The sequence below is a fragment of the Saccostrea cucullata genome, unplaced genomic scaffold (genome assembly GCF_032062105.1).
Source record: "Saccostrea cucullata isolate Sc308-1 unplaced genomic scaffold, CSIRO_AGI_Scuc_v1 ctg7613, whole genome shotgun sequence".
Lineage (NCBI taxonomy): Eukaryota > Metazoa > Mollusca > Bivalvia > Ostreida > Ostreidae > Saccostrea > Saccostrea cuccullata.
Window position 1 is genome coordinate 236 of NW_026941222.1, and position 19,406 is coordinate 19,641.

Sequence of the window (19,406 nt, forward strand, 5' to 3'; positions counted from 1 at the left end):
TATTTTGCAGTTGTAATTTTAATTTCTTAAAGTCTTTCACTTGTGTGTATGTAGGTACGGGGATATGATCCGAAAAATCCAGAATTTGACAATTCCAACTTATCGTAATTTTAGTTAATTAATTATGGTGCTTATATAGATATCAATTGTTAACCTTATAGGAGAACCGACTAAGAGTACATTGACACATCAGACTTTTTTTCAAAGCGGTCCAGAATTCTCTCTTAAAACTGATTATAAACTTCAAACTGAACATTTAAAATTCTAAATACGTAGTGTTTGGAAATTTAACAGAAGTTCTTGTTGTTTTTGTTTTGTTTTGTTTGTTTTTCTGTTTCCTCTGTTTTTAAGACTTCTTCACATTCTTTTCTTTGTCTCGAGGAAGGGATAGTGCTTCTCGAAAATTTGACAGTTTATATTTTCAAATTCGTAGCAAATGGTTTAGGAGCTACAATAGGAGCTATTTTTGGAAGCTTCTTTCTAGGGGTAGTATTAAGTGCCCTCATTGCATACTTAATATCCAAAAGATATATCTCCAACATGCAAAAACGGTAAGTCTGCTCCTTTTTTACATTAAGTTATAATGATCATTTATATTGGCTATTTTAGATGACGCATACGCAGGCGATAAAATATATTTTGATAATTCACATCGACATCTAAAATTGTAGAGTTTTTATTTAATTTTAAATAACAAAGACAATGCATGCATGCTTATGGCCCCTGAGCATTTGTTGGATTATACCATAACAATTTTTACATTTAACTTATATTTTTTATTATCAAGGTATACAATGTGAGATAAATTTTTGAATAAAGAAATTTTATATAATGGAATAGTTTCCCTGAATATTAATAAACAATATAAGTTTGAATCATAAACGTTTTAATAATTCCAGTCCTAATTTCCTCTGCTAATTCTCCATTGTTTTGTGTTAACGGGGAAGAAGGAATGTTGGCGGGTCTAACAAAGTAGTGGCGCTAATGGGCTGTAATGAAACGTAAAGAGTAAAGATGCCGTATTCCTTATAGTCTTCCAAAATAAATTCAAAGAATTGGTAAATCAGGTTTCCTTATTTATTAAAGACGATGGAGAATAACAAACATGAATTTTAACAATATCTCACAAAACATAATCGAGTTGGATATGGCCGGTAGAGCGTCGGGTCTCCAAACTGACGAGATTATAATGGACATAGATATTTGTAAGATTAAGATAAAACAATAATTGACTTTTGACACTAGTTGCGTTAATTGATGGACTGGTGTGTTTCTTTAATTAAATGGTCATGAAAGAGGTTAATATAAAGAAATTGTACAAATAAAGTTATTGGTAAAGGATTAACGAATCCCGAGGCATTAACACCTAACGAGCAACAGTTATTTTGACAGAGTCACGGAGTGTCAACTGGAATGTCTTAATCCTATTCAAATGGAATGAGATAAATAAGACACAATTTACTACAAATAAGCACATATTAATAACAGATAAAGAATTTAACAGATAAACGTCCGAATTTGGTATAAAATATTAAAAAGTTATATTAATGCAATGTTAATTTTGCTCGGTGATAATTCTTCAATTCTTATCCATTTTAATCCTCGTTTTATAAAAATATGAATAATTATTTATAACCTCATTTTTCTTTTGTAACCCTGATTTTGCTGATATTTAAATCTTATTTGGTCAGTAATCAAATTTTATAGACAGGTTGTTCGCAATGGATTTTGTTCATATTTTCAAAATTCTTCATTGCGAATTCAACCAAATTATTTGAAGTAATACATCGGTTTTGGCCTTTATCTTAATAATATTTGCAATATGTTGTTAAAAGTCACATAAAATCATAACGTTACGAACAAAATTGCAATAAAACGATTTTGTAAAAGAAAAATGATTATAATTTTAGAATTTCCCGTCCTTAATTATAAATTTATTTCTGTTCTTCTTCCATATTGAGCTACTTCATAGAGCATGCTCTACGTATGAACAATTTCTTAAACGAGGTAAATTATTGACAAGCAAGTTAATGAAACAAGAATATCCCTAACAAAAAAATACTATAGTTAACTATAGTTTACTATAGTTATAACTTTGACACTTTGAAAACTTTGATTTACTATAGTGATAACTTTGACACTTTGAAAAACTTTATCGAAAACTTTGACACTTTGATAAACTTTGACGAAAACTTTGACACTTTGAAAAACTTTGGCGAAAACTTTGACACTTTAAAAAAACTTTGACAAAAACTTTGACAAAAACTTTGACACTTTAAAAAACTTTGGCGAAAACTTTGACACTCTGAAAAACATTGGCGTAAACTTTGACACTTTGAAAAAGTTTATCGAAAATTTTTGACACTTTGAAAAACTTTGGCGAAAACTTTGACACTTTGAAAAACTTTGGCGAAAACTTTGATACTTTGAAAAACTTTGGCAAAAACTTTGACACTTTGAAAAACTTTGGCGAAAACTTTGACACTTTGAAAAACTTTGGCAAAAACTTTGACACTTTGAAAAACTTTGGCGAAAACTTTGACACTTTGAAAAACTTTGACGAAAACTTTGACACTTTGATTTACTATAGTTAACTATAGTCAACTATTGTTAACTATAGTAAACTTTAGTTAACTATAGTAGTTTTTTGTTAGGGATCAATAGTCTCGTTTAAAGTCATCATTTCGTAAATTCTATGGTCGATACAATGACCTTGTCAGCAAATACAATATATCATTGAGTCAAATGCTGACTGACGTTTTTCATACCAATTGTTAGTCCATTATTTATACACTGAATTGACGACGGATTTTTTCCGTTATTTCCTGATCATGATAGCGAGGAAACGGCGGGTGTGACCAGTCGGCAGGGATGCTCACTCCTCCATGGCACCTGATCCCACTTCTGATGTTTTGGAGGTCCGTTTTTGCTCTGCTCTTATTTTGTATATTGTTTAATGGACGTTGAGTTTGGATACTGTTCGTTATTTCCATATCCTTCCTTCAATTAGGAAAACATTACATATGATCATTTCTGGCATTTCGACGAATATTTTATGCGAGGCTTTGTATTTACTTTGAACCAAACTTTACGATCAATACTAAAAAAGGGAGAAACTGCGTTGTGTATAAATAAAAATATGGAAAGTATAATCCAGTTAATGCAGAATAGAAATTTGAGACATCAATAACCTTCACAAGCAACACTGTTCCGTTCGATTTGTAAGGCAACATTTGTATTAAAAGTGGTCCTCAAATGCACACTAAGTATTTAAATATCTTTAAGGCCATTCAAAGTGTTTTCTATGTTTAGCGTCCACCCATCTTTCAAAAACCTACCTACCTATTTGCAAAAAACAAACAGACCATAAAAGAAAACACATACTTTATATTCATAAAAGAAAGTCTTTCAAAGGCTTTGATTTCAAAAGATATTTTTTCTCTTTTCTAGATCTATACTTTAGCAAAATCCATGTACTACAAAAAAAAGTACTCAAAATATACCAAATATGTTAAATTGTAGAAAAATAATAACAGGACATAATATAATTCAAAGATTTCGACCAGAATAATCAATAACAGGTCTTCTTTTTTGGTTTTTTTTTCTGATATTGGGTGTCAAAAACCAAGGCGCACGTGGACGCTAAACACAGAAAAAAAACTTGGAATGGCCTAAATCATACAGTTGAAAACAGTGTTAAATAAATTTTTTATTCTATTATTAAAATAATTTTTTTTATTTATTATTAAAATAATAATTTTTACTTATTAATTTTTTTTAATTGTTATACCAAACAGTGACGAGATAAGTATAAAATTTGACAGACGAAGTACCCACATTGCACCAATATCTGAAAACAACCAGAGTCAATCAGCAAATATTACGGAACAGAATTATCAGGTATGTATTTATATTGAATTTCATAGGGAATTGTAATTTACATGAACAATTCTGTTATTTTAGGATTACTTGCAAGGGGAAAACATGAGCACATGAAAATCGTATAACTTATTTAAAATGTGAAATTTATCGTATTATATGAAACACATTTTGATGATTCTACATGTGATGTTATAGTTTGTGATCAATAAAAATAAAGTTTTTGACGATCCATTTAATCAAAATATTAAAATAAACTGTTAATGTCTCTTAGGACTGGAAAGTCCAAAAACCTTGGTCATTTTGTTTTTCTTATTCGTGTTCTTAACATGACGAGAGTTTTATTTTAGTATTTATCCCTTTCATTTGCATGCTTCTATTCATAAACTATCAAAGCTTGTGTTAACAAATTTAAGGTCAGCTTTTGAAAAATAAAGAAACATATATTTTGAAAGTCCTGACTTGCAAAATTGTGCTTTAGACGATATCGTGGTTTGCTGAACTTTTTCCTGCTGTTGGAGTTGTTAAAAAAATATTGTACACTTTAATTGAAATAACGTTTGAAAATTTGATTCGTTTGCTTTTCTTCTTTACAATTCATCATAAGTCGTCTAGTGGCTTCATAGAAGTATTTTTTATTGAACGTCACAAGATTAGGCATTCACATTTGAATTTTCCTTGAAGTGACTACATGATGTCAATTTGACAAAAGAAATTTGAAACAGTGATAATCATTTTAAATGCAAGTTTATTGCCAGTTTCTAAACATATAAATACATGTCCTCATAATGATGCATGCCAAGAAAACATTTATTTTGTAGCGAAAAGTCGTTAATGTTCCACCCTACTCTCCGTCAATGGAATCTCCAACGTACAGTAACGTTAAAGAGGCTAAAACGGCACAGATGGAAAAAGATGATGTCTACAACCATCTCCACGAAAAAGAGGACGAGGAAACGGAGAACGTATACAACCATGCTTCTTGTTCCTCTGGTCAGACTACGGAGGACGATTACAGCCATTTAAACGCAGGACGAAGTAATGAAGGAGTTGTCTTACCTGAGGACGATGTGTATGCTCAGACGGAAGAGGCGAATAATGACAACTACTTCATTCTTGAAAGTCAAAGTGAAATCTGAAGCAAAGATATGTATTTTTCTAATTTTCTTTGAGAATTAAAATGTTTCTTTTGACTTTGTAATGATTTAAAGCAGATTTCATGGATGTTTTGTACTACCTTAAAGAAATGTTTATTACACTTAAACATTTCTCAAGAAAATATAAGATCATATTATGAAGACTATTTCTATAAATTTAAATATAAATTTCATTTTGTTCAATTTATTTTTAAGAGAAATATATAGTTTTAGTGACTTAATATTTGTATTGCTTTAAGACCTATTTTTTAATTTATTAATTTTATTGAATAGTGTTATTATTTTCAGTAGTTTTCCTTAAATATTTATACTTTATTCAAATTTCTGTTCATATTGTACATCAATTTTGTCAGTTGTATCTGTTTGTATATAAAAGCCGTTTCAATTTATTCGAAATAAGCTATTTAAAGACATGTTTAGGTTTTTGAATCACTGCTTTCCATCTTTTCCGTTATAACAATAAAAAAAACACTCAAATCAGAGGTACTTAAACGAAAATAGAAACGAAAATTTTGACAATTGAAGTTTTGCAAAAGGAACACAAAGTAAAAAAAAATTACTAAATTTCTGAAAGTATACACATGTATGTTGATACAAAAATTAAAAAAAAAAACCCTTGCATCTATTATCTTTAACACGTCAATGTCTTCAAAATTTGTATACATCCGGCTTTTAAAGTGGGAGGGTACATAGTGATCGGGGTGTCTGTCCGTCCTTCTCTCTGTCTCTATGTTCATCTGTTTGTTACGCTCTTATCCGCAACTCCTGTACCACTGAATGAAAATTACTGAAACTTTCAAAATATGTTCGTTACAAAGTGCAACTGTGCACCTCCTTTTTGGATGGGACACATATTTTGGGTTTCAAAAAGCGAAACATTGACCTGCCATTTTTTCTATAATAATGAAGGGTACCAATCTCTTATCTGGAAGTCCTGAATAACTCTGGAATATCTCTGAATAAAATTCAATGGTACTTTCGCAATTTTTTTGTCACATAATGCCAATTTGTACCTCTTTTTACAGTTTGATATGAACCTTATTTCAGATTTTTCAGAGCAAAACATAGACTTTGCCATTATAAAGGTATGGGAGGCAGGGTATCATTTAGTGAGCTCAGTGCTTACAGTAGCTCAATTTTTATTTTGATACTAATTGTCAATAATATTCATTAGCACAATTTGAATTTAAAAATAAGTCATAATTACATGCATGTAAGTAAATGTATTTTGTTAGTTTATATTTTTTTATTAAAGACCATTGACATTAAAATTGCTTGTTTTGTTTTTATGTGTTTTATAAGAAATGTATAAAAATAGATTACGTATGTGTTTCGTACTGCAAAGTATCAAATGAATATGTCATTTAATTTTTTTTTCATTAAATTGCAAGGTTTCTAACAATAATAAATACTTTTGTTTTGATTTTATAAAGTATGTGGAGATAACGAACAGTATTCGAGCTGTAACGTCCATAAACATAACATAATAGGGATGTACTGTAGAAAACAAGGACCACGAAAACATCAGATGTGGGATCAGGTGCCAATGAGAAGCAAGGATCCCTATCAGTCACAATAAGAACTCATTAGTGTTTAAGTACGGGTTGATATTCTTTATGCAATCCCATCGACGTAATTTATTATGCCTCGTCTTTACAAATGCATCTTTATTCTTTTACTTGTTTGCTAAATTTTACCCACAGCTTCCTTTACAAAGAAAAAATACTTAAGGGGAGACAGGGAACATGTCACATGACTATAAAGACATATTACGTCATAATCGGTGATGATATACATATTAACGTCGTTAAAATCAACAGTTCTTGTGTAATTTTATTCTAAATTATTAAATTGTTTTTAAACATTTAATTTTAGAAATTATACTTAATAATTTTTTTAAAGATCTTGCCATCATTTGGATAAAGTGAAGTTGCCCAATCCACGTATTTGTTTCTCTTTACCTGCAGTCTGACGTCAGTGACGTCATAGACGTAGTGTTTGAATTCTTAGTGCAGCGAGATCAAGTACACACACCAGTCATGATCAGTTTTATTTCATAATAAACAGGTCACAGTAAATGTATTGTGATAAATTTCTAAAGCAGATTTTTTTTAATGAATACTTTTTCGTGTTTAGTAGCAGAGATTCTCTCTATTTAGATAATTTTGAATGTTTATGTTTTTGTGTGACGTCACAATTGATTTCTCGCACTCGGAAAATACAAACGTGAAGCGTTTTTATCATGCTTACGTCTAATTCAATGATGTCCCGTGCTATATTGAGGTAAGCTTCACCCTATGATATTTATGCAGTAAATAATTATTATGAAGGACTGACATTTAATTATAAATTTAGAAATATTTATTGACAGAATTTTTTTCCAAATGAGATTTTTGTCGTTGAAGCTGCCTTGAAAAATGCAGAAATTATCCCACCCAAATACTATATAGAATTGAAACAATTGCTTTCAGATAATTTAAACACTATGAATATACTGAAATATTTGAGTATATAGTGTTATCTATTATATTTATCGTTTGTGCGTAAAAATTCGCATTATCGACTCTCTCATGGGCCCGTAAACATGAAGTATCTAAACGCCATACAAACTCTAAACAGGGCGGTATTTGTGGGTCGATATCTTTTAAATAAGTCAAGAAATCCCACGACAGGACCGTTTTAAAATGTTTAGTACATATCAAATTAGTAAATATAAAAAATACGAAAAAAAAAATCATTGACAGGAATTTTTTCAGCGAAAGGTCCTGTCCCTCCTTAAAAATCATGTTACAGTTTCAAATACTTACATGTAACATTCACTACACTAAAATTTCTTTTTGAATTACATACCTCTTCTGGATTTCTAAACAACTACTTAAAAAAGAAAAAAAAATTGTAAATTTACTTTTCTTTTAATTGTGGTCAATTGCAACATTGAAAAAAAACAAAAACAAAACGAAAATTCTGATTGTAATTCCAAGTATGCTGAAGGTGTTATTAAAAAGATGCAAATGCTAGAGAACAGTCCATGTACTTTTCGGAGACAAGGCCCTGGTATTATGAAACGGATTTAAACTTAAGTCGGATTTTCAATCAGTTGTCAAATGCTTATTTATTATTTATTATTGATCAGTCTCAAATTTTAAGTTAAGCACTTGCTTGCAATATTGAAAAATGTTTTAATTTGTGTTTACCTGACTTCGACAACATTTTAATACAATATAAATATTTTGACTTAACCTTAAGATGTAGCATCATCCCTGCACACCTAACTTCAGTCGCAAAGTCTACGTTAACGTCTACGTCAAAATTTACGTCCTTCATTAAAACTTAAAACTGGTCTTGAAACAATCTGTCGGAATACTCAGGGATAATGAATTCTTCCGTAATTATTATTAACATATAAATTAAATGAGCAGATCTATTTTGTACGAAGGGTTTTTAAGGACTTCTGTCCTGTTACATTTAAAATTATTGCCTAACCTACTAAATAAATTATTATGAGACTTTTTGAACTGTTTCACGATTCATTTTATGTTTTTGCTTAATTATGAAATATCGAACTTTTGACCGGGCCACATAATGAACTGTGGCCTGTTTAAAGCGTGGTCGTGATATTGAAGCGACATTTTTACTTTCGGTATGGCAACTCAGGCAAGGTTTAGTGATGTAAGTGAAGACAATTTGCTTGAAGTTGTAGAAAAAAAAAGACTCTGTATGTACAAAGAATGTAATAAAAGGAGCGCTGAAGGTATTGAAAGACTGTTTTACTGAACAATTTAGATCTGGCGGTTACATGTGCAACAAACAACGATTTGAATGATTTGCTACGAATATTTTATGTAGCAGTCAGAACCCAGAAAGGGGAGCTCTATTCCAAAAAGTCCTACCTGTCCATTTGTAATGGTCTGCAAAACATTTTGAGAAAAAACTTGGAGTCGATATTGCTAATTCTCCGGATTTGAAAGCAGCAAACAATTTTTTTTCAGCAATGTTAGCCAAACTAAAGCGAGAGGGAAAGTCGGCGGTGATGCATAAAGACCCATTGTTAAAAGAGAACTTAGAAAAACTCTACACATCTTTCGATTCGGATACACCTACCGGGCTTCGAAATAAAGTGTTTTTAGACTTCGTGATGTACCCGAGATATTTACAGAAATCAGACTTTTCTATAAATTAAAATGGTAAAAACATTGAAATGCGTGACATGGCAACAAAGAATCATAAAGGTGATGAACAAATTATATACAAACTGTACCTGAAGTTGATTCATTAAGCTGTACAGTCATCTCCTGGAGGTAAATTCCACTCCAAGAAATGCTTGGCCCTGCATATTTGTCATTTCCTGGATTTGATATGAAATGAGTGTAGGTTTGAACTTGACTTATAATTTTTTTAACAAAATAACAAGTGAAGTAAATTTTCAGATAAATCTAGTAGCTTTATTTCATATTTATACTATACATTAATTTCAGTTTTAATTAATTCAAATTTTATTTAAATTTACCTTACAATGCTCCAGCAATTGTTCCATTCAGTCTCATAGACTGCATTTTCTTCTCCTTATAATTGTGATTAATGCCATCCATTTGATTATCACCTGTTTATAGTACAATCACTAAAAATAAGTGTAGATTTTCAACTCTTCTTCCACTTTACATGTACAAAATTACACATATTAATCTATGAGTTCTCAGATTTTAGTAGTAATATTTCAGACTTTTATTTTTTAAACAAGAAATGTCAATAATTAAAACAAAATATTAACTTGATAATGCTCCAGCAATTGTCCGAGCCATCTTTTCTCTCTGTTCATTTCATTGAATGATATACAAAATCTTCTGCCCATCATCACAATTAATCTCACTACAAATTCTGATCTTAGAGAAAATCTGAACAGTTAAAATAAAATTAGTTCATTTAGTATTCATTTAAATTATTTAATATTAATTAAATCTTTATACTCTGTTTTCAACCAATTAATAGACTAGTTTATGAATAAACAGTCGTTTACTGTTACATGTGCTTTAATGAATTTTGTATATAAACAAAGCACAGTCTATTCATTTTCATTTTATTTTTTTTTAATGTTCAAGCCCCAGGATCATAAAACAAACTTAAACTTAAGTCAAATTTTAATTGTGCAAGATATTTATTATTTATTGAATTGATCTCTAATTTTGCAGATAGCACCACTTTTGTAGAGTAGTATTGAAAAATAATTTGATTTTGGCCTGTTTGACTTCTACAACATATTTGCACAACAGAAGGATTTTGACCTAAGCTTAAGATGCTTCATGATCCCGGGTTGAGCAACCTCTTATGAAGCAGATTCTTCCTATCTAAGTGTAACAGAGAAAAATCCTGTTAATTTAGGAATGTGATTAACACAAATAGATCCCTTCTCAATATGATATGCATTAAAGCAGCTGTTAATGCCATTGAAGGTCGTATGAACTGGCTGAATTAGGTCCTTACCTAACTCCAACGAATCTCATTAAAATACATGTATGAGACACATGTAGATGGGGATGACGTTAAAAAACAACGACAATGTCGAACGACATAAAACTATTCAATGTCAGCACCGGTCTATCATATAATTTTTTTTTTATTTTAAAATTATCTTGCAAACCACCAACGTATCAAAATAATACTTAAATTCAGCATTTCTGAAAATTTGTTGTTTTGTGATCTTCATCAATTTTGTTTTAAAAAATACGACACATTATTAATGACATCTCATCAGTCAACGAATTTTCGGTAACCCCTCGCATTCGTCTAACAACAAAGTTTTTTGATAAACTTACTCTTTCTTCGTCAATTTTCCTTACTTATGTAGCAATATACCCTTATTACCTGCATTTTGTGGTTTCAAGTCTCTATTTTGACTGAATACAATGTACATAAGATAAATTATTCCACGTACGAAACATTTTGAAAAAAGAGACAAGATATGACAAACAATTAATGAAACAAAAATACTAAAAAATGTCTCGTCAGAAGTCTTTGGTCTATACATATACAATGATTGATTGATTGTATATTGTTTAACGTCCCTCTCGAGATTTTTCCACTCATATGGAGACGTCACCGTATGCCGGTGAAGGGCTTCAAATTTTGACCTTTACTCGGCACTCAGGGCCATTGAGCAGTGAGGGATCTTTATCGTGCCAACGCCTGTCGCTGACACGGGGCCTCGGTTTTTAAGGTCTTATCCGAAGGACCCGCAACTTTCACTTCAATGTGCCGAGCGCATGGCGAAGGAACAGTTGCTACCCATTTTATCGACTGGGTCAGTCGCGGCCGAGATACGAACTCACGACCTCCCGATCACGGAGTGAGGGCTCTTCCGACTGAGCTACCGTAAACGGTACATGTACAATGACATTGTAAGTAAATGATCATAGGAATTGTTGGGCCATATTGTCATCGGATTTCTCTGAGTTATTGGAAAGGCGCATATGGCGGTTTAGTCAGGTCGGCACGGAATTCTCCATGGAACAAGAGTGCGAGTGCATTAAATTCAATTTAGTTCATTCGAGTAAAATATGTAGATTTATGGTAATAACCAGTTTTCAATGTTTGTAAACTGGTTAACATTTAAGCACAATCTACAAGGTATAACCAGTAGTAAACGAGAGAGGTGAACTCTTTTACAAGTCATTACAGAGAAAGGCTCTTAATTAATGCTAACCATATTTTTGTTCAACTATTGCAAGTTTTGAATGCTTCTTACTGATTACATTAAAAAATCTAGTACAAAACTATTTTCATATAACTATAACAGGTACATGCCAGATCAGGAGGACCATCATCCACACTGAAAAAGAAAACTTAGGTTTAAAAGTCACCAAGAAGAGTAAATTTACTGTCCATACAATTACTATCTTCAATGTAGATTTTACTAGGTATTGAGTACATTTACTAGACAACATTAAAGTAAATCTAGAAGTTTTAAGGAATTTTCACTTGGTGCACTATATCTAATTATACGACCCACGCTTCATGCGGTGAACACCTACTTTTCACTATCTAAGTCGATAAACAGAATGATTACCAATGGCATATAATCACGACAAAAGCTTTACGAGGCAAACTAGTTGTCTTAACTAGTAATTTTTTAGTGCAAGTTTATTTGAAAAATTATAATATGTTACTCTTGCAAAGACTCACTGTAAGGCCCGTTGCCAAAACCCCCTTTCCTCTTTCTCTCACCATGTTTTGCATTATAGTCATATCCTTCCAAAAATTAAATATGTTTTTAAAAACAAAATTCAGTTCATCCTTCCAATCCACAAATAGTTTGGACTCTGGTCAAAGATTATTCACTAGACAAGTAATTTTTTCTAACTACCCATCATGTAGCTTAAAAAAGAGTTCTGCATGCTTGTTATAGGGTAAATTCACAATTTAGTATCCGCTTGCATTTGTTTAGCTGTTGCCATATACATTCTAATATAGTGCTGTAAGCTTCCTTGGCACCCTATCAAATGCCAGTCAGCTTACAGTGTTTCCATCCTGTGTTAATTCAGTGACCTAATTTATATCAGGACTACACCACTGTACTCATAGCAACCTTCCAGTACAAATAAAAAAGGGGGGAGGACGCGGAGTCGCGAAAGAGAACCGAACCCGGGCCTCGATCTCGATCACGAAGCGAACGCTCTACTACTAGCTATATAGGTAACCGTCGTCAATATATCTAAATTTCGAGTTGAAGGACACATCAAGTGTTTCTTTTTTATTTTCACGTGTAAGATTTTGAACATATTCTGTTTCATATGAATTCGAAAAATACTGTACATGTACATTATTTAGCTTCTTCAAAATTTAGCTCAATCAATAGTTATGGAGTTGTTTGCGTAATCATGAATTAGAGCTACACATGTTTGTGTCGTATATACTACTTATAAATTATTTCTTCGCGGTATTCATGAATCTGCGCATCATTAATTATTGCTGCGCCAAAGCTGCTAAAATATGAAGCCCGCTATTTTAAGCACACATACAGTACGTATGCTAATAATAGGGCGCAACTTGTACGAGACACTGGAATAAAGATGAGCAAATTTTGGAAGGCGCACATAATCAAGTCAAGCGAGATTTGATGGATAATCATATAGTTTATTGTAAATACATGACCATGGTAGACAATTTTCCTAGGTTTTTTTATATATAATTTGCAGTTACAAAACTCAACAGAAAATAAAGTTTATCATTTATAGTCCAATGCTGACAGAGATTTTTCATATAAATTCTTAAGCCAACATTTACACACTGAATTGTCGACTAATTTTCCCAATTATTTCCCATTCATGACAAGGAGCACGCGATGGGTGTAACCGTTTGGCGGGGGACACTCACTCCTTATGGCACCTGATCCAAGCTTTGATGTTTAAAAGCTCCATCTTTGCTCTTTTGTAATGTATAATGAACTCTTGAGCTTAAATGCAGTTCATTATGCAATGTATATATGCCGAATACTGTTCTATATGTAAATTATCAGACTGTTTGAGGCCCGTTAGGGCTGAAAACTGTCTGATAATTTCACATATAGAATGATGTGAGACATATGTCTTACTTAAAACAGTACCAATTAAATGTCAAAAAGTTACCTGGAAGACCAATAATAACACAATGGGAGTTCAGGCATAGATTGTTTTTTTACCCGTCTAATAAGGAGACAAAAGAAATGAGACAGTAAAATCAATGAGTGAACTCTTGTTTCATTTCCTTCATTCAATGGCAGTCGTTTAACTAAGCAGGACAGTAGTCCAGTGGTGAAGGATTTTCTTTTTATTTTGGAACATTTTTGTCTATTTTGTGCATAAATTGAAATTGATACAGATTTCATTTTTTTATGATATTACCATCAACATGGAAAGTGAAAATGGGGATTTCATCCTGGAGTTTTACATTGTAATTTACATAATGGAAATGCTCAGGTTTTAAAAGTGCATCCACCTGGAAACAATCCTTTTAAAATTAATAGATTTGCCGATTATTTTTCAGAAATGGATTAAATTCGCTTACTCAAAGTGTTGTATCAAAAACACTTTTAAAAGGTGGGAAGTATTAATATTGAGGAAGGTTTAAACTCGATTTGTTCATGGATTTGTTATTTTGTAGAAACTTGATTTCTTTGTTTTTTCATATCATTTTTTATGTTGGTTTTGGAGATATTGAACCTTTATTCCACTCTTCTTTTTTTCCAATACCGTCTGATTTTGTTATCATTGCCGTTCGAAATATATATTATCAGAATGGTAATTATTATTATCGGACGGCTACAGGTAAATTTTTAGATTGCAAGAACAAAGGCGCATGACGTCACAGCAATGTTTTAATTCAACATATTTCATTGATATCTATCATTTAGAATAGTTAAGTTTGAATAAAACATATCATCAATCTCATAGGTAGTTTTTGGACATTTTCAACTGTAAATTCAAAAACAAATATAAATGTCAAAGCAATAGGTAATAGATATCTACATTTCAAATATCTTTGTTAGAGATAAAATTAGAAATTGTAAATGTTCTTTATTTCCCCCATCAATGTAGTGGCGCAGTTCCAAAAAAAATCCCGTGCAGGGCGGAACAATCAGCTAGATAGAAGCAGGGCTTTGAGCACTTGGATTGGCGGAATCAAAGCATCTAAATATAAGAAATAAGTGTCAGATTTTTCAATTTGATGACGATGATCAATCGATTGGCTTGCATGATAAGTTTATGCATAAACGCCTTCGGCGTTTATGCAAATTATCACGAAACCCAATCGATTGATCACATTATGAAATCGAAAAATGAGACAGTTATTCCTTAAATAAATTCTTCACTCCAATTTTCCTTCCTTCATTCCTGATATTCATAAATGGATGCATGTTGACATCCATAAAATTTTAAACGGTACAAATAGCTTAATACACATCAACACTAGCTGTTTAAAAATGTATAAATATTCTAAAATAAATGCTGTAGATAAACGCACAGGAACAGGGAAGAAAATAATGATAAACGAGATAAGGTAACAGGAAGTAAAAGTAGGTGTCAAAATATTAAAATAACACCGTCCCTTTTGTTTGCTTGTTTTCCTGCATAGTATACGAACTATAGCTGGAGAGGTTTACCCATTTATGATATATTGCTGCTATATATACATACATGAGGAAACATATAAAACATGGAAGTACTTAATAGAAAAAATTAGGTAAAACAAACTAGATAAAAACATGGATATTTTCAAATGGCGTGAGTCTCTCTCTCTCTCTCTCTCTCTCTCTCTCTCTCTCTCTCTCTCTCTCTCTCTCTCTCTCCTGTAATCATACCAAACATTATTTTTTTTATCCCATCACATGTCTTAGTAAAGTGCCTTAGTGCCAGGATTGGGGCCCTGGGTTCACTAAGCTTACAATATTACAAAACAAATATACTGCTTATCATATGAAAGAGCATATTTTAAAACACATTCACTAAACATAACACGCATTTGTTTATATCAGAAGCTAATAAAAGATATGTTAATATGAACATCATTGAAAAATACACATCTAAAACTGCAATTCTTTTGTAAATAGCATTTATATAACTTAATATACATACATATTTTTCGTATTAAAACTTTTTTTGTTTATACATATAGATTAGTTATACCATAAAAGACATAAAACAAACATTTCATTTTCAATACTTAACCTCAAATCTAACAATTTTGAAAAAAAACGTCTTCCCAAAAATAATTTTTTGCATCTTTTTTGAGTTTATCCACATATTCGTTTTTAAAAAATGTATTCAACTGCTACTCGATGTTTCATATTCTTTTTATATTTCAAGTGTGCTTTGTCCATTTCACCCTACATTACGTACGATCAGATAGCATACAAAGTTTTGTAAATATTCTAACTGTATTTTAACGTCTTTAATGATGCATGTTCTATATATGAAATTTATTAACAAATTGTGGATCACTTTGAACGTTATACATGTATTTTAAAATGATTTATCTTTTAAAGGGAACATAGGGCGGTATATTTCTGCTCCCTAAATTCGAGATAAATAATATTAATATGCAATAAAAGAATGTCAATATGCAAGACAATTATATGTATAGTGGTGCCCCGCTAGTCCGGATGCCAACGAAATCGTCTGGATTAATGTAATGAATCGTCCAGAAAATAGAATATCCCTCTCAAATAATGCTTACATGCAGAAATTGGTTATCAAATGAGACGGAAATGAAAAAATCCTGTGTTTAAGTTACCTTGATTTATCTATTTCATATCATCTTTATTGTTTTAAAAGAAATAATTTTAAACATTCAAAGTAGGAAAATTAATTGAAATGTAATTATTATGATGTAAAAATTGACAGGGAATTTTATGCTGAGATTTCATTTTTAACACAGGAACTTTGCCTTATATTTGACTTGTTGTAATATGGGCTGACAAAATTTTAACCAGGAACACCATCATGATCAAAATCAGATTCTCTGTAAAGATTGGGTACTTACATGTAGGCATAATTATCTTGAATGTAGGCATAATTGGGTCGATATAAAAAAAAACAACAGCTAAACGTGTCACTTCTTTGTAAAATCCTATTTCTCATTTTTTTCTCAATTTTGGACTGTTGCATTTCAATCTATGAATCTTTACTTTCTATTTACCAATAGAAATTATTAATTTCATTAAAGTCAATGGATGATTTTTATCACACCAATTAGCCAAATTCATGCTGTCAATGGAATTATTCTCTTCAAATAAGGATAAATACGCCAAAAATTATATGTAATTTTGTCTGAAAAATCATGTATGCATAAAATAACAATTAAAAAGAATATATCTTTTTGAAAAAAAATATGAGCCCCATCTTCCATTTAACTGATACAGCGTTTAATATGACTATACAAGAAAGTTTTGTCATTGGTGTTACTATTTTTGTTTTTGCTACAAAAAAGTTATCATTCCTGATAAGAGAATATAAACAGTCCTAAGTCATATTACATCACTTCTCACCAAAAACATCAGAAACTGATCCTTGATGTTCATGATCAGAACATATTGATGGACTTCAGAAGTAAAGAAAGTACACTACTACAAACTTTTTTGTCAGTGGTGTTTCAATCGTAATTTCATAACGATTTTAGATTTTCATTGAACTCTTTTACGAAAGATGTTCTTTAGGTGAACTAATAGCAATGTGGACAAAACTTTTACTTTATCCAGGGTAAATTAGAGATACCAGATCATTTTATGACTTATACGTCATTGGTGTTACTGTCATTGGCATTACTTCCTTCACTTTAACACCAATGACAGGAATGGTTACACCATTGACAAAACAAGTACTTTTGGAGGCCAAATCTATTCTTTTTATATAGAAAAATTATTTATTTGTATTCTACCTTGAAAACCTTATTTATGGTTTATGAAATTAATTTGATTTATTTTCCAAGAAATGTATTTTTTTCCACTTACAGACGTTTTAAATATATGGTAATGCCAATGACAACTTCAGATCATATACATGTAACACCAATGACAAAATATTTTATGCTCATAAAATATATATTCCCTTCTGAAAAATTCACAGGCCATGCATGAATGTCAGAGTTTATCACCTAAGTAAAGTAAAATTAGTCAAGTTTAACTTAATTTGTTTAAATCTCTCTACGAAAAGTTACCTTTTATGGTAACACCAATGACTAGTGAAGTAACACCAGTGACAAGAAAATTTGATTAATACATTTTATCTTCTAGTTCTTTGATGAAGAATGTGGAATTCAAAACATTATATCCTTCACAATTGAGACCCTTTTACCCTACCTACATAATTCGTTTTTAAACCACTGTATTTCTTTCAGCTTTTACCATGCATTTGTATACAGTATACGTGTAGGGCTTAATTGGAGAAAAGTATCAGAAAAAAATAATGTTTGCAATAGGGGGTTTTCTCCTTTATATTCTTTAAAGTTATCTACCTATCTACATAAATCATTTATTCTTTAAATGATTAAATGACAATACATCTCATGTAGCTCTGCATTATTCTATGGTCATAATGGGATAAGTCTCTGTCACTGGTGTTACCAGATTTCTTTTTGTTATAAGATCATTTTAAGTATGAAATCCCAGAAACTTATTTCATTTTTGTATGTTAGCCATGCAGTGTATTCTGTCTTTCACATGAATTTTAAAGTTATTTTATGTTTAATTGCTAATTTTTAAGTGCTAAGTCATTGGTATCACTAATTTCGATCATTGGTGTTACAGTTGAGTCAGTGGAGTAACCAACCAAAAACTTGTAATTTTTTGCTTCTAATAAGTTTAAATGTAAGAAATAACTTTATATTACCTAATTTCACTCCTTGAAAAAAATCATAAACTACGTTATTTTGATTTATACACACATGGTACCATATTTACAGCATAGATTAGCGTTTGTCTATTAAATTTTTGTCTCATGTCAATGTCCAAATGTGATTGAAAACTTAATTTTCATCACTGGACAATGATACTTTTGGACTTATCAGTAAACTTAAATAATCCTAGTAAATGTTTATCATAGATTGCATTCATAAGTTTTTCACTTGGTTCTATCCAACAAAATTTTATAAGGTAACACCAATGACAAAAAAAAAAAACAACACAGTTTGATAAATTTACGAGAACATTCTGAAAAATAGCTTCCCTACTGTTTGCTAAATGTTGTTTTCCCAAAATATTGTGCAGCTTTATCAATTTAGATACAAAAAAAAAGAAACGGAAATATTGAATTCTATCTCCAATTTTCATAAGTATCATTTAGCTGCTTTTTTCATATCGACCCAATTATGTTCCATATTGAATTTTATTGAATATCAGGTGTCAGAAATAAATATGCAACCGAAGGGATAAAAAAAAAATACGTGAGGTAAAGTTTTTGAACCAGATAACAGTCATCAGTATTTTTGTAACGCCTGCAGAGCAGAGCGACACATTGATCACTTTCCCGGCGTCTATCTGTCCGTCCGTCTGTCACTCCTAGACTGTCTAGAACTGTAAGGGTTATGTATTTTATATTTTCACAAATATCACCTGACACCATGACATTTGTAAATAAGTATAGTTACTGAAAGCGTGACCCTTGAACTTGACCTTTTACCTACTTTTCAAAATAGTTCATAGTGCCTATATACAGGATATTTTTCAGATATTTTCTGAAACGTACTTGCATTATAAATCAATTGACTTTGACCTTTGACCTACTTTGCAAAATATATTTCCGGGAAGTTAAAATTAACTAATTGACTGCAGAAGTTTAAGAGGTAAGATTTTGATAATTAGCATAATATTTATATACATGTTTATGAGATCTTGCTTCTGCACTT

General features: G+C 31.1%; 1 protein-coding gene across 1 annotated transcript; it reads left to right on the forward strand.

Annotated features, from left to right (window-relative positions):
• The first annotated feature begins 308 nt into the window (after nt 1–308).
• Nucleotides 309–6,307, forward strand: LOC134257456 (uncharacterized). The gene is made up of 3 exons (XM_062740073.1): nt 309–551; nt 3,798–3,900; nt 4,701–6,307. Exons 1-3 carry the CDS (start codon nt 541–543, stop codon nt 5,016–5,018), a joined length of 432 nt encoding a protein of 143 aa, XP_062596057.1. The 5' UTR covers nt 309–540; the 3' UTR covers nt 5,019–6,307.
• The last annotated feature ends 13,099 nt before the right edge of the window (nt 6,308–19,406 follow it).